This window comes from Rana temporaria, chromosome 6 (assembly GCF_905171775.1).
Source record: "Rana temporaria chromosome 6, aRanTem1.1, whole genome shotgun sequence".
NCBI classification, from domain to species: domain Eukaryota; kingdom Metazoa; phylum Chordata; class Amphibia; order Anura; family Ranidae; genus Rana; species Rana temporaria.
This window is the reverse complement of record NC_053494.1, coordinates 11,033,708-11,049,824: the sequence shown is the minus strand read 5'-3', so window position 1 is coordinate 11,049,824 and position 16,117 is coordinate 11,033,708. Positions and strand designations below refer to the sequence as shown.

The following is a 16,117-nucleotide window of genomic DNA, read 5'->3' as shown; positions in this document are numbered from 1 at the left end:
TCAGTGATGTCACCGGTCTCTAGAAATGGATAGGTTGCATTCTCAGTGATGTCACTAGTCTCTAGTGAATGGATAGGCTGCATTCTCAGTGATGTCACCGCTCTCTAGTGAATGGATAGACTGCATTCTCAGTGATGTCACCGGTCTCTAGTGATTGGATAGGCTGCATTCTCAGTGATGTCACCACTCTCTAGTGAATGGATAGGCTGCATTCTCAGTGATGTCACTGGTCTCTAGTAATGGATAGGCTAAATTCTCTGTGATGTCACCGCTCTCTAGTGAATGGATAGGCTGCATTCTCAGTGATGTCACCACTCTCTAGTGAATGGATAGGCTGCATTCTCAGTGATGTCACTGCTCTCTAGTGAATGGATAGGCTGCATTCTCAGTGATGTCACCGCTCTCTAGTGATTGGATAGGCTGCATTCTCAGTGATGTCACCACTCTCTAGTGAATGGATAGGCTGCATTCTCAGTGATGTCACCGGTCTCTAGTAATGGATAGGCTAAATTCTCTGTGATGTCACCGCTCTCTAGTGAATGGATAGGCTGCATTCTCAGTGATGTCACTGCTCTCTAGTGAATGGATAGGCTGCATTCTCAGTGATGTCACCGCTCTCTAGTGATTGGATAGGCTAAATTCTCTGTGATGTCACCGCTCTCTAGTGAATAGATAGCCTGAATTCTCAGTGATGTCACTGCTCTCTAGTGAATGGATAGGCTGCATTATCAGTGATGTCACTGCACTCTAGTGAATGGATAGGCTGCATTCTCAGTGATGTCACTGTTCTCTAGTGAATGGATAGGCTGCATTCTCAGTGATGTCACCGCTCTCTAGTGATTGGATAGGCTAAATTCTCAGTGATGTCACCGCTCTCTAGTAATGGATAGGCTGCATTCTCTGTGATGTCACCGCTCTCTAGTGAATGGATAGGCTGCATTTTCAGTGATGTCACCGCTCTCTAGTGAATGGATAGGCTGCATTCTCAGTGATGTCACCGCTCTCTAGTGAATGGATAGGCTGCATTTTCAGTGATGTCACCGCTCTCTAGTGAATGGATAGGCTGCATTCTCAGTGATGTCACCGGTCTCTAGTGAATGGATAGGCTGCATTCTCAGTGAGGTCACTGGTCTCTAGTGATTGGATAGGCTGCATTCTCAGTGATGTCACCGGTCTCTAGTGAATGGATAGGCTGCATTCTAAGTGATGTCACCGGTCTCTAGAAATGGATAGGCTGCATTCTTAGTGATGTCATTGTTCTCTAGTAATGGATAGGCTGCATTCTCAGTGATGTCATTGTTCTCTAGTAATGGATAGGCTGCATTCTCAGTGATGTCATTGTTCTCTAGTAATGGATAGGCTGCATTCTCAGTGATGTCACCGCACTCTAGTAATGGATAGGCTGCATTCTCAGTGATGTCACCGGTCTCTAGTGATTGGATAGGCTGCATTCTCAGTGATGTCACTGCTCTCTAGTAATGGATAGGCTGCATTCTCAGTGATGTCATCAGTCTCTAGTGAATGGATAGGCTGCATTCTCAGTGATGTCACCGCTCTCTAGTGAATGGATAGGCTGCATTCTCAGTGATGTCACCGGTCTCTAGTGAATGGATAGGCTGCATTCTCAGTGATGTCACTGGTCTCTAGTGAATGGATAGGCTGCATTCTCAGTGATGTCACCGCTCTCTAGTGAATGGATAGGCTGCATTCTCAGTGATGTCACCGCTCTCTAGTAATGGATAGGCTGCATTCTCAGTGATGTCACCGCTCTCTAGTGAATGGATAGGCTGCATTCTCAGTGATGTCATTTTTCTCTAGTAATGGATAGGCTGCATTCTCAGTGATGTCACTGGTCTCTAGTGAATGGATAGGCTGCATTCTCAGTGATGTCACCGCTCTCTAGTAATGGATAGGCTGCATTCTCAGTGATGTCACCGCTCTCTAGTGAATGGATAGGCTGCATTCTCGGCGATGTACATGGTATCCTATCAGCCGCCCCTATGCGCATGATCTGATAGCGCCGTGTATGGAACGATGATGCGCAGCCAGTAACTCATCACAACAGAAATGTGAGCGGCTCATACTAATCTAATCCCCACAGCCGGCCGCAGATCCTGTCCTTGGGGATTAAGGTCTTCCCAACACAAAGCAGCACCTATAAAATGTGACGCCACCCTACCACCCCACCACCTATAATAAAAAGACCATTAACCCTATGACCGCCAACAGTCTGAAACGTTCCCGCCTCTTATTGTCCTTTTCTCTCTCTTCCTGCAGGCTGGTGTCCTCTATACAAGCGGTGTTGGCATCGACGGCCGGGTACATAGTGGCATCAAGCTGCAAAGATGTCATTGAGGACCAGTAAGTATGACCTGGCGGTAGACGCGGTGGGGAAGGAGGGGGGGGGACGGGAGCGCTGGCAGGGAAGCAGACTGGCTCATAGGCTGCCTGTAAGCCAAGGAACATAAGGACTCATTAAATATGCATATAATCTGATGTACTCGGAGCCGGAGAGGTGTGCGCAGGGAAAGTGAAGCAGCAGCTCGGAGCCTGGAGAATAATAGTGTAACACAGCCTGAGTGCGGGGTTTAATTGTGCGACACAGGAATGAACCGCGTTAAAGGGCACCTGTCACTCACACACATGTAGCCGCCTGAGCAAAACTCACAGGGAATTCATATTTCATTTGGGCAAAGATTATTCTTCCAGGTGGCTGACATAGAAGGCAAATGACCAGTGGAGGTTGGTGCTGAAATTTTTTAGGGCGGGCGCAAACAAACTGAAAAAAAAAAAAAAAATCAATTGCAGCCACTGTGCCCATAAAACGCAGCCACTGTGCCCATGAAGCGCAGCCACTGTGCCCATAAAACGCAGCCAATGTGCCATCAAAAGCAGCCACTGTGCCCATCAAATGCAGCCACTGTACCCATCAAACACAGCCACTGTGCAATCAAACACAGCCACTGTGCCCATAAAACGCAGCCACTGTGCCAATAAAATGCAGCCACTGTGCCCATAAAACGCAGCCACTGTGCCCATAAAATGCATCCACTGTGCAATCAAACACAGCCACTGTGCCCATAAAACGTAGCCACTGTGCCAATAAAATGCAGCCACTGTGCCCATAAAATGCAGCCACTGTGCCCATAAAATGCATCCACTGTGCAATCAAACACAGCCACTGTGCCCATAAAACGTAGCCACTGTGCCAATAAAATGCAGCCACTGTGCCCATAAAACGCAGCCACTGTGCCCATAAAATGCAGCCACTGTGCCCATAAAACGCAGCCACTGTACCTATAAAAAGCAGCCACTGTGCCCATCAAACGCAGTCACTGTGCCATCAAACACAGCCACTGTGCCTATAAAATGCAGCTACAGTGCCATCAAAAGCAGCCACTGTGCCCATCAAATCTAACTAGTGTGCCCATCAATTGCCGCCACTGTGCCATCAAACGCAGTCACTGTGCCCATCAAACGCAGCCATTGTGCCTATAAAACGCAGCTACTGTGCCATCAAAAGCAGCCACTGTGCCCATCAAATCTAGCTAGTGTGCCCATCAATTGCCGCCACTGTGCCATCAAACGTAGACACTGTGCCCATAAAGCGCAGCCACTGTTCCCATCAAACGCAGCCACTGTGCCATCGAACACAGCCACTGTGCCTATAAAACGCAGCTACTGTGGCCATCAAAAGCAGCCACTGTGCCCATCAAATGCAGCCACTGTGCCCATCAAGCGCAGCCACTGTGCCCATCAAACGCAGCTGCTGTGCCATAAAATGCTGCCACTGTGCCATCAAACGCAGCCACTGTTCCCATCAAATGCAGCCACTGTGCCCATCAAACGCTGCCACTGTGCCATCAAACACAGCCACTGTGCCTATAAAACACAGCCACTGTGCCATCAAAAGCAGCCACTGTGCCCATCAAGCGCAGCCACTGTGCCCATCAAATCTAGCTAGTGTGCCCATCAATTGCTGCCACTGTGCCATCAAACGCAGCCACTGTGCCCATAAAGCGCAGCCACTGTTCCCATCAAACGCAGCCACTGTGCCCGTCAAGCACAGCCACTGTGCCCATCAAGCGCAGCCACTGTGCCCATCAATTGCAGCCACTGTGCCATCAATTGCAGCCACTGTGTCCATCAAACGCAGTCACTGTGCCCATCAAACGTTGCCACTGTGCCATTAAATGCAACCTCTGTGTCATCAAACACTGCCAGTGTGCCCATCATATACTGCCAGTATTCCCATCAAATGCTGCCAGTGTGCCCATTAAATGTTACCAGTGTGCCCATCAAATGCTGCCAGTGTGCCCATAAAACGCTGCCAGTGTGCCCATCATATGCTGCCAGTGTGTCCATCAAATGCTGTTCGTGTGCCTATTAAATGTTGCCAGTGTGCCCATCATATGCTGCCAGTGTGCCCATCAAACGCTGCCAGTGTGCCCCCCGCCCGCTCGCCGTCTGCCCGGCACCTACCCTGTCTTTGTGGGGGTCCCGCATGCGTCTCCTGCCTCATCTCCCGTCCTCTCCTCCCGTCAGGCGTCCAATATCGGCGCCTGTCGATTCAGCCAATCAGGTAACAGACACAATCACCTGATTGGCTGAGAGGCAGTTCAGTGTTAGGAAAGCGATTCATTCGCCTCCCTAACACAACGCTGAATGAACAGCGAACGCACAGCATGGCGCTCGCTGTTCACCGTTTTGGACGCGTATAGGAGCCTATGGCTCTAATCGGGTGCTTCCAAAAAAAATACCCCCCGCCGCTGTAAATCAGGTGCCCGGCGCCCGACAAGGGGCCGGACACCTGAATAGGGGGTAGCAGCGGCGACCATACAATGCATGAATCTATGTATGGTGATAGAGCGGTGCCAGGAGAGAGGAGGCGGTGCCCATGCGCCCCTTATGGGCGCACCGCCACTGCTGTACTCTATTTTAGACCTTTATGAGCAGCTTCCACACAATACAACCTTTTATTAGCCGTAAACGTCTCTTCTGTGCGCCTCTCTGACCTCAACTCATTATAGCTGCTGAGGGTTTCGCTAAATGCATTGCGGTTCATTGCAACGGTGGTTTTGCTGAAGTGCAATGAGAACTTGATGAGAAGCTCCGCTCACCTTTCCTGGAAGTGTTCTTGTGTCAAAAAAAAAAAAAAAAAATCTATGGGCCAGATTCACAGCAGTAATACGCCGGCGTATTTTCAAATTTGCCGCGTCGTATCTTGATTTGGAATCCTCAAACCAAGATACGACGGCTTTTGGCAAAGATCCGACAGTCGTACGGCTTCGGATCGTAGGTGTAATTTTCCGGCGGCCGCTGGGTGGAGTTTGCGTTGTTTTCCAGCGTCGGGTATGCAAATTAGCTGTTTACGGCGATCCACGAAGGTATGTGCGTTCGTCGCATTCTCTTACGTCGTCGCTAGTCGGTTTTTCCCGTCGCAAACATAAGCCTGCTTTTTCATAGCTTACATTTAGACCAGCCATGTTAAAGTATGGCCGTCGTTCCCATGTCGAATTTAAATTTTTTTTTTTTTGCGTAAGACGTCCGGGAATACAAAAGTACGTTACGCACGTCGCCATTCAAAATATTACATCGGGGCGACGTCATTTCGCGCAAAGCACGGCGGGAAATTTCAAAACGGAGCATGCGCAGAACGTTCGGCGCGGGAGCGCGCCTAATTTAAATGACACACGCCCCATTTGAATTAGGCGGGCTTGCGCCGGACAGATTTACGTTACGCCGCCGCAAGTTAACACGTAAGTGCTTTGTGAATCAAGCACGTACGACGAAAACTTGCGGCGGAGTAACGTAAAGGGGATACGTTACGCCGCCGCAATTTTTCATGAATCTGGCCCTATATTTTTTTAATTATATTTTTATTAACTTTCCAAAAACAAATTTAAAAAAGAAACACTACATCTTCGCAATCGTTTTCATATAACATTTCAATATCCCCCTGCCCTCTATACCAGTAAATACCTTATACAGCCCACTTCCTCTTTCTTGTCGGGTCATTAGCCTAGGCTTATGACATCACGCACAGCTCTCTATATATAACTCTTGCGAGAGTTTGCAAGGAAGTGAGAGGCGGTGAGTCATAAGAGGGCCAATGGGAGCTGCAGTGTGTCTGTGTAAATCCAGGAAGTGCTAGCGTCGTGCGTTAGCAGGACGGTAAGAAAAAGTCCATCTTTGGAGCGGTGTGTATACTGTTCCTCCACCTATTGAAATCAATGGGCACCGCGGCTATACCGTCGGAGGCACTTTGCGTGATTTTAACCCTTTCTTGGCCGCTAGCGGGGGGTAAAGGTGCCCCCGCTAGCGGCCGAATCGCGCCGCAAAATTTACGGTAAATCAAAATAGCGGCGCTTTATCGCCAACGCACCCACCGCCCTAAAAAAAATACTGAATTTAAAAAAAAAAAAGCATGATCCATGTGAAATGTTTAATTTGTATAATTTGTATTATTGAAAGAAAAATTAATAAAAAAATGTATAAAAAATTAATACAAATTTACTGAATTAAAGAAAAAAAAAAAGCATGGTCCATGTGAAATGTTTAATTTGTATTATTGAAAGAAAAATTACTAAAAATAAAAATAAAAAAATTAATAAAAATTTACTTACTGAATAAAAAAAAAAAAAAGCATGATCGGGGTTTGCTCCTGCAATGAGGCCACATATTTCTTAATTCTTTTTTTTCTTTTTTTATCAATATATATAGTATATACGTATATAAAAATATATATATCTATACAGATTCCACATGTGATATTCATGTGTGTGGATTGAATATTTTAATAGCGTTCCGCCGCTCCAGGCCTCTTATCGCCTGCGGCAGTCCCTTCGCTGTTCGTTGTTTAGATGATATTTTCTGGCCTCTGCGCTTGTTGACATCACATTAATCTCCATCCTCACACTGCGACACAACGCTCGCGCTCACAGCAGCAGCAGCAGCAGCACCTCCATCACCGGAGACGTTGTGCCACCTTGTGGCCGGATTAGAGCATAGCAAGCAGTGAAAGCACTGCATTGGAAGATTTCCCTTCCATCCCTGTTCTAGCGACAACCCAACGTTTGGGATTTTTTTTATAATTTTTTTTATTTTTACTCTCAGTGATAGAAATAAACAGGACAAATAGAGAGAGCGAATCTCCCTAACAGGGGCACTTAACCACTTGTCCACCGGGCCTATTTTGGCACTTCTCTCCTTCATGTAAAAATCACAATTTTTTTTGCTAGAAAATTTATCAGAACCCCCAAACATTATATAGTTTTTTTTAACAAATATTCTAGGGAATAAAATGGCGGTCATTGCAACTTTTTTTCTCGCACGGTATTTGCGCAATAATTTTTCAAACGCCGTTTTTTTGGGGGAAAAAAACGGTTTCCTGAATTAAAAAATAGCAAAACAGTAAAGTTAGCCCAATTTTTTTGTATAATGTGAAAGACGATGTTACGCCGAGTAAATAGATACCTAACATGTCACGCTTAAAAATTGCGCCCACTCGTGGAATGGCGCCAAACTTCGCTACTTTAAAATCTGCATAGGCGACGCTTAAATTTTTTTTACAGGTTACTATTTTTGAGTTACAGAGGAGGTCTAGTGCTAGAATTGTTGCACGCGCTCTAACGCACGCAGCGATACCTCACATGTGGGGTTTGAATGGCGTTTACATATGTGGGCGGGACTTGCATGCGTGTTCGCTTCTGCGCGCGAGATAACGGGGACAGGGGCGTTTTAAAAAAAAATAAATGTATTTTATTTATATTTTACTTAATTGTTTTTATTTTTACACTTTTTTTTACATTTTTTTTTTGTATCACTTTTATTCCTATTACAAGGAATGTAAACATCCCTTGTAATAGGAATCAGTGTGACAGGTCCTCTTTATGGAGAGAGGCGGGGTCAATAAGACCTCACATCTCTACAGGCTTACAAGCATGAAATCGGTGAAAAAACATTCACTGATTACATGCCGACAGCCGCGATTGCGGCTTTGTTTATTTCCGGGTACCGGGCGTAAGGTCATAACGTCGCGCCCGGGCCTCCAACGGTCATAGAGATGACTGGTGACCATCTGGTCACCAGTCATCTCTATGCTTTCCAGCAGCGCTGACCGATTCGCTCTCGGGCCCCCCGATGGCACGGGAGAGCCTGGAGAAGCACCGGATGGCGGCGGGAGCGGTGGGACGTCCCATCCCGCTGCCTATAAGAATGATCAAGTGGTGGAACCGCCGATTTGATCATTCTTATCGTGCGCAGAATCGGCGGCTGAAGACGGCGATATCTGAATGATGCCTGTAGCTGCACCCATCATTCAGATATCACCGCACAAAGTGGAGGACGTCATATGACGTCCTCTAGTGGACAACTGGTTAAAGCGGAGTTCCACCCAAGAATGGAACTTCCGCCTTTCGGAATCCCCGCCCCCCCACCGGTGTCACATTCTCACCTTTCAAGGCGTAGGAGAGAGCAGATACCTGTCTAATCCAGATATTTGCTCCCACTTCCAGGCATAGGTCGCCGCCGCGACCTACGCAACATCCAGCGCCTACTCCGTCGCCCCCTTCCGCTGTCTTCTGGGAGACACACGGGTCCCAGAAGTTAGCAGGGACCAGTGGTATAGCACAGCGAGACTCGCGCATGCGCATTAGGGAACCAGAAAGTAAAGCTGCGAGGCTTCACTTCCTGATTCCCTTACCGAAGATGGCGGCGCCTCCGCCCGAGAGCCGATGGAGGGATCGGCTTCGGGGTGCCGACATCGCGGGCGCCCTGGACAGGTAAGTGTCCTAATATTAAAGTCAGCAGCTGCCGTATTTGTAGCTGCTGACTTTAAAAAAAGGCGGACCTCAAATATTAAAATGAAAGTGATTGTAAACGATCACCTTGTAAAACAACCCATTCAGTTTACAATAGAAATGAAAGGCACAACATTCGTGTATAGCTATAAAAATACATTATAAATACGTGTTTTCCCCTTTTTTGTAAGTGATCACATTCCCTCTGTTCTCAGCTGCATAAAGGGGAGGAGAAGCAACAGCACACTGATCTTCCCAGTGAATGGCTGTGCAGCGGGGGGGCGTGACAAGTCTGATCATTGGAGGAGAGCAGGCTGAGTTCCCAGCACAGCTAGAGAAACACCAAAGTTCCAAATGCTAATGCCAAACAAGGACAGGTCCCCTTCAATGGGTTAATCCAGCTATTGAACCCAGGCTCGTGGACTGCGGAAGGGTTAACCACGTTCGGAGGTCACGCCGCTCAAGGCGAACAGTCTCCTCCCCTCCCGTAATCTGCGTTCTTTGCAAGAATTAATGCGTTTAAAAGAGATTAACACCCTCCCCTTCTCCTGTGCCCCCTCCCCCGGCAGATGGAGATTAAACCAGAATATGGAGGAGAGATTAGCTCTTCCTGACATCTGTCTAATTGGCACAGTTATCAGAGTGTCACCTCACGTACCAATCGTGTTACTTCCTGCCCGGGGGTCACTGGTCACATGTCTGGTGCAAAGACTGATATGATTGGCTCAGTGTTCTCTGTACAGCACTGCAGTATATGTCAGAGCTATACACATGTATAATAATGATAATAATAATAGTGTGTGACTGTGGGGGGGGGGAGGGGACATTAGAGTGTAAGCTCTTCTGGTACAAAGATTGAAATGACTGGCTCAGAGTTCTCTGTACAGCACTGCAGTATATGTCAGAGCTTTATACATGTATAATAATGATAATAATAATAGTGTGTGACTGTGGGGGGGGGGGGCATTAGAGTGTAAGCTCTTCTGGTACAAAGATTGATATGAGTGGCTCAGAGTTCTCTGTACAGCACTGCAGTATATGTCAGAGCTATATTAATGTATAACAGGGGTCTCCAAACTTTCTAAGCAAAGGGTCAGTTTACCGTCCTTCAGAGTTTACAAGGTCCCGACAGTGGAAGTCGAAAAGGTCCCGACGTCAGTGGGAAAAATTAACACCCCATTGCTTGTTTCAGTGGGAGTAATTGTGCCCAGTCATTGGGCCCCATTGTTGGTGTCATTGAGAGAAACTGCAGCCCCATTTTTGGTGTCATTGAGAGGAATTGTCCCCTATCATTGGTGTCATTGTAAGTGTAACGGTCACCACCGTTTACGATATCCCATCCATCAACCACGACAGCTTATTTGACACTCTAACCAACAGGACCCAATCCATCCCATTTCCCAGAATAACTGAGACACACAGCTCTGGGTTCTGGTTTCAAATGAAAGACATCTTCAATGGTACGCTCTCAGGATTTTATACAGTTCAAGGCATGTTTCAGTAATCACAGGAACAATCAAACTCTCCACCCACACATCACACACTGGGGGGGCTTCAATACACCTTCAGATGGGCTTATTACTAAACATTCCAGACATTTTGGCGCCGGTCTATAATTAACATGACCTAATCACTACACCTGAGAAGTCACATTGCTTTATTAATAGAATTCAAACAAAACACCATCACACAATGATTTCCCCTCAATCCACATCTTTAGACAGACGGTCCGTCTCCGACAGAAAGGTATTCACACCTGAGCATCAATAGGCTTTAAACAGTGTTATCACACAATGAAAGACCTTTCAGGAGCCAGCCTCATTTAACAACTCAATAGCCTGGGCTAAGCATTGAAAGAGTCATTCTATTGACCGGTAGGGTCAGAATAAACCAACACTTTGCAATATCTCAAGATCCTGCAATATGAGCTATCAGTAATGTCCCCTGTCCTGTAAGTTAGGATATCATTTCTCAGTCACCCTATGGCCCTATTGGACATAAGGTGACACTAGACATAAGATTCCTTGGTGACGCCGGTACAGGAGTACCCCTCATCCTTCCAAAGTCTCTGTTTATCACGGGTCATTCCATTACAGTAAGGAATTGTGCCCCGTTTTTAGTGTCATTATGAGGATTTGTGTCCCATCGTTGGTGTCATTGAGCCCCATTGGGCCCCATTGTTGGTGTCATCACTGATGTCATTTTGCCCCATTGTTGGTGTCATTGAGAGAAACTGTGACCCATTGTTAGCGTCATTGAGAGAAACTGTCCCCTATCATTGGTGTCATCGTAAGGAATTGTGCCCCGTTTTTAGTGTCATTATGAGGATTTGTGTCCCATTGTTGGTGTCATTGGGCCCCATTGTTAGTGTCAGTAGGAGAAATGATGCCACATGGTTGGTATCAGTGGATGAAATAATGCCCCAAGGGCCGGATAAAAGCAAGCAAAGGGTCGCATCTGGCCCCCGGGCCGCAGTTTGGAGACCACTGCTGTATAATAATAATGGTGTGTGACTGTGGGGGGGGGGGCATTAGAGTGTAAGCTCCTCTGGTACAAAGATTGATATGACTGGCTCAGAGTTTTCTGTACAGCGCTGCGGTATATGTCAGAGCTATATTAATGTATTATTATAATAATATGTGACTGTGGTCTCATTCTCTGTTATCAGGCACTGGCTCGCTCCCACCTACACCCGCTTTGCTCTGCCCTATTTCACTTATGATATCTACGCCATGTACCTCTGCTACTGGCACAAGCATAAGGTGAAAGACCATGCCGGGGGCTACGGTCTGCTCAAGGCTTACCTCTACAAGGAGTTCCTGATGGTCCTTCACCATGTCTTCATGGTACTCGTCTGCTTCCCCGTGTCTGTGGTGAGTCAAGGCCAAAGCATAACGTATATAATATGCTGTATATGACAAATTATAGCACATATATAGATGGTATATGATATTATTCATACAGAGACGTAACTAGAACCTTCAGGGGCCCCCGGTGCAAGAAACCATGAAGGGCCCCCCTAACCCCCACCCGGGGCTCTTCCCTCTGAGCCTGGTGGCGGAACACCATGGCCCGGTCGCAAGTGCAACCTTTACAACCCTGGTAGTTCAGCCACTGAGAACAGTAGTTTTGTACTTATTTATTTTATTTTTAATGATTTTTTTACCATTTTATTTTATTTTTATTTTACAATATAATTTTTTATCAGTTTATACAATTTTTTACAGTCTTCTCTGCCGCCGCACCATGATGCACCCGCCCACATCCAGGCCCCCTCCCCCCACAGGATGTGTTTTTTCTAACTGTATACCGGTAGCAATTTACTTTCTAAAGAACTGGATTGAATTTCTAGGTAGACCTTTGACGTCCTGTGCGATGGCCATACACGTGTCTCATGACCGCCATTTTTTTTTCTTGCAGCTCTGGAGGGAAGGAAAAGGTGACTTCTTCTTGGGTTGCATGCTGATGGCCGAACTCAGCACTCCGTTTGTTTGTCTGGGCAAAGTGCTCATCCAGGTGGGTACCGCTTTCTTTCCCCTCCAAGCAACAAATGATACCCGCAACAGTTATTCCCCATTTTAAATGTTATATATGTTAAAAGTAGAGGTGCACCGAAATGTAAATTTCAGAACCGAAAAGAAACCGAAATAAAAAAAAGTGTCAGGCCAAAACCGAAACCGAGACCGAAAATGACTTTTCTTTTTTTATAATTGTATGTTAAAACACCACCCCCACAATCACCTCCTGCCCCCACCACCCCCTGCCACCATTACCTCCTGCCAGCTCTTGCCGCCATCCCCTCCTGCCCCCGGCACCTCCTGTCAGCTCTTGCCACCATCACCCCCGCCAGCTCTTGCCGCCATCAACTCCTGCTCCCACCACCTCCTGCCACCATCACCTCACCCACCCCCTGCCATGGTGCCACCATTATCTTTTCCACCATCACCTCATGCCCCCACCACCTCCTGCCAGCTCTTGCCACCATCACCCCCTGCCAGCTCTTGCCGCCATCAACTCCTGCCCCCACCACCTCCTGCCAGCTCTTGCCACCATCACCCCCTGCCAGCTCTTGCCGCCATCACCTCCTGCTCCCACCACCTCCTGCCACCATCACCTCACCCACCCCCTGCCATGGTGCCACCATTATCTTTTCCACCATCACCTCATGCCCCCACCACCTCCTGCCAGCATTACCTTCTGCCACCATCACCTCACCCACCTCCTGCCACAGTGCCAGCATAACCTTCCACCATCACCTCATGCCCCCACCACCTCCTGCCACCATCACCTACTGCCACCACCAGCTTCTTTATTACCTTAAAGCTGGGCATGGCTGTGCTGTGATGGACATGGCTGTGCTGTGCTGGGCTCAGGACTGTGCTGGGCTGTACAGGACTGGGCTGTCACGGCTCAGTCCTCTGCCTATGGCGAGTGCACTGCACGAGCCAACGAGTGTCACTGCCAAAGTGTCCCTCCTGAGTCCTGACTCGATCGGCTATTCAAAAATGGCACCGGGTGGCGCCATTACGTAACTGCGCATTCGCCGCCCGGCCGAGCGGATGCGAGCTTTCCCGAGCCCGAAGCCGGGCTCGGGAAAGCTCGTATCTGCTCGGTCAAGGGGGGCGAATGCGCAGTTACGCAATGGCACCACCCGCTGAAAGATGAAAATTGGCTTGGGCAGGAAGGTGCGTAAGTGCCCGGTATGGAAGTGGGTAAACACTGTTCAAATTACACATGTGAGGTATCGCCGCGATCGTCAGAACGAGAGCAATAATTCTAGACATAGATCTCCTCTGTAACTCTAACCTGGTAAGCGTAAAAAAAAATTTAATCGTCGCCTATGGAGATTTTTTAGGTACCGTAGTTTGTCGCTATTCCACGAGTGCGTGTAATTATAAAGCGTGACATGTTTGGTATCTATTTACTAGGCGTAACATCATCTTTTACATTATATAAAAAAATTGTGCTACCTTTACTTTTTCTTTTTTTTTTTTATTCATGAAAGTTAATTTTTCCCAAAAAATTGCGTTTAAAACACCGCCGCACAAATACCTTGTGACATAAAATATTGCAACAATCGCCATTTTATTCTCTAGATTCTCTGCTAAAATATATATATATATATAATGTTTGGGGGTTCTAAGTAATTTTCTATCAAAAAATATGGATTTTAACTTGTAAACACCAATAGCTGGATTCACGTAGATCAGCCTAACGTTAGGCAGGCGTAGCGTATATGACATAAGTAAGTTAGAGAGGCAAGTGCTGTATTCACAAAGCACTTGCGTCCTAAGTTACGGCGGCGTAGCGTAAATGTGCCGGCCTAAGCGCGCCTAATTCAAATTGTGAAGAGGTGGGCGTGTTTTATGCTAATGATTCGTGACCCGACGTGATTGATGTTTTTAACGAACAGCGCATGCGCCGTCCGTGGACATATCCTAGTGCGCATGCTCCAAATTACGCCACAAAGACTTATTGGTTTCGACGTGAACGTAAATTACGCCCAGCCCCATTCACGGACGACTTACGCAAACGACGTAAAAATGAAAAAATTTGACGTGGTTCCGACGTCCATACTTAACATTGGTTGCGCTATCTTTTTGGTGGAATAACTTTAGGCCTGAAAACGCCTTACGTAAACGGCGTATCTTTACTGCGACGGGCAAGCGTACGTTCGTGAATAGGCGTATCTCGCTGATTTACGCATTCTAGGTGTAAATCAGCATACACGCCCCTAGCGGCCGGCCTAAATAGACAGCTAAGATACAACGGCGCACGCCGTCGTATCTTAGCTAGATTTAAGTGTATCTCAATTTGAGAATACACTTAAATTTACGACGGCGCGGATTTAGAGTTACGACGGCGTATCTACTGATACGCCGGCGTAACTCTCTCTGAATCTGGCTACAAATGTCAGAAATAGGCTTAGTCACGAGAGGACTATTGCATGTACAACAGCTCTTTTATATATATATATATATATATATATATATATATATATATATATATATATATATTTATATTACAACGGGGTATTTAGCGGTTTGCCAGGAGGTGAGCTTTACAAAAATAATTTGTTGATCCGTTTGACTAGAGTTCTTCTTTAACCATTTATTATTGTTGACCTTCTCCCTTGTCTCCCCCGCAGTATAAGAAGCAGCACACGCTTCTGCACCGGGTGAATGGTGTCATCATGCTGGTGACGTTCTTCTGCTGCCGTCTCCTGCTCTTCCCGTACATGTACTGGGTATATGGACAGCGGGTCGGACTGCCTCTCTACAAGGTCCCGTTCAGCCTGTCTGCAGAATATAACCTCGGCGCTGCCGTCCTCATGGCCCCCCAAGTCTACTGGTTCTACCTAATCTGCAGAAGAGCTTACAGTCTGTTCCGACAGTCAATGATGAGTCAGCGGCCCAAAAATGGACATCCGGCACCTGACAGCCCTTCAGCCAAAGACCAGGACTGCTCACAGTGACGCCTCCACCCCCCCCCCTCCGTTTAGTTCCAACATGTCCGCACCCAGCCACAGAGCCCCAACCCCAAAAACATGAGACCCGCTGAGGCCGCGCTACAGAGAGACTGTGCCTATCCAATGGAGGCACTTAGGCACCTTATAAATGTACTGCTTAAGAGGTCCACAGGAAGTCTCTGAAGTGTCCCGGAGCGAAGTGAGAGGAGACATTAACTCCCCGTGGAGATGGAAAAACAGTCTTACCTGCTACGTGACAGTATTACCATGTACAGAGTTCACCAATGCTCTGTCATTCTTATAGAAGGTTTACTATTTGCAGTACTCCTGGTGACCACTAGGGGTCACTGCCCCCCAACAGTTTGCCATTCGTGCACGATTTGCAGTCCTCAAATTGACCACTGGGTGTCACTGTCCCTCACACTGTCATATAATAATCGCTGCAGTACCAGTGAACGTGGCGTCACTGCCACCAACATGCTGCACTTTGTATATTATCTGCAGCACTGCTAATACTCCACTGGATGCCAGTGGCCCCCCAACACCATATTGATGTACAATTTACAGAACTCTAAATCCACCCAGGGCGCACTTGCCAACCATTGTTGTCATTTCCATTCAAAACTTAATATATGCAGTCTGTGAAACACTGTCATGAACAGGGCCGTCTTAATAGCATCTTGGGCCCCTGGGCAAAGTAATGCTCTGGGGCCCCTACAATGATGACAGTGCAGGTAAACGGACATCAAGTAGGTAAGAGGCAGACTGCCTCCCCTGTGTAACCATCACTCTCAGTGCCATCATGGGGCCCCCCCCCAATTTTGGGGCAGCGTGGGCTCAAGGACCA

General features: G+C 47.3%; 1 protein-coding gene across 1 annotated transcript in view; it reads left to right on the top strand.

Annotated features, from left to right (window-relative positions):
• The window catches only part of TLCD3B (TLC domain containing 3B), a 41,658-nt gene extending 25,652 nt beyond the window's left edge, over positions 1-16,006 (top strand). Inside the window, exons 2-5 of the mRNA XM_040356151.1 lie at positions 2,278-2,361; positions 11,470-11,674; positions 12,222-12,317; positions 14,950-16,006. Of these exons, the coding sequence (XP_040212085.1) occupies positions 2,278-2,361; positions 11,470-11,674; positions 12,222-12,317; positions 14,950-15,276 (712 nt within the window). The 3' untranslated portion in view covers positions 15,277-16,006. The remainder of the gene's footprint in view (positions 1-2,277; positions 2,362-11,469; positions 11,675-12,221; positions 12,318-14,949) is intronic.
• The last annotated feature ends 111 nt before the right edge of the window (positions 16,007-16,117 follow it).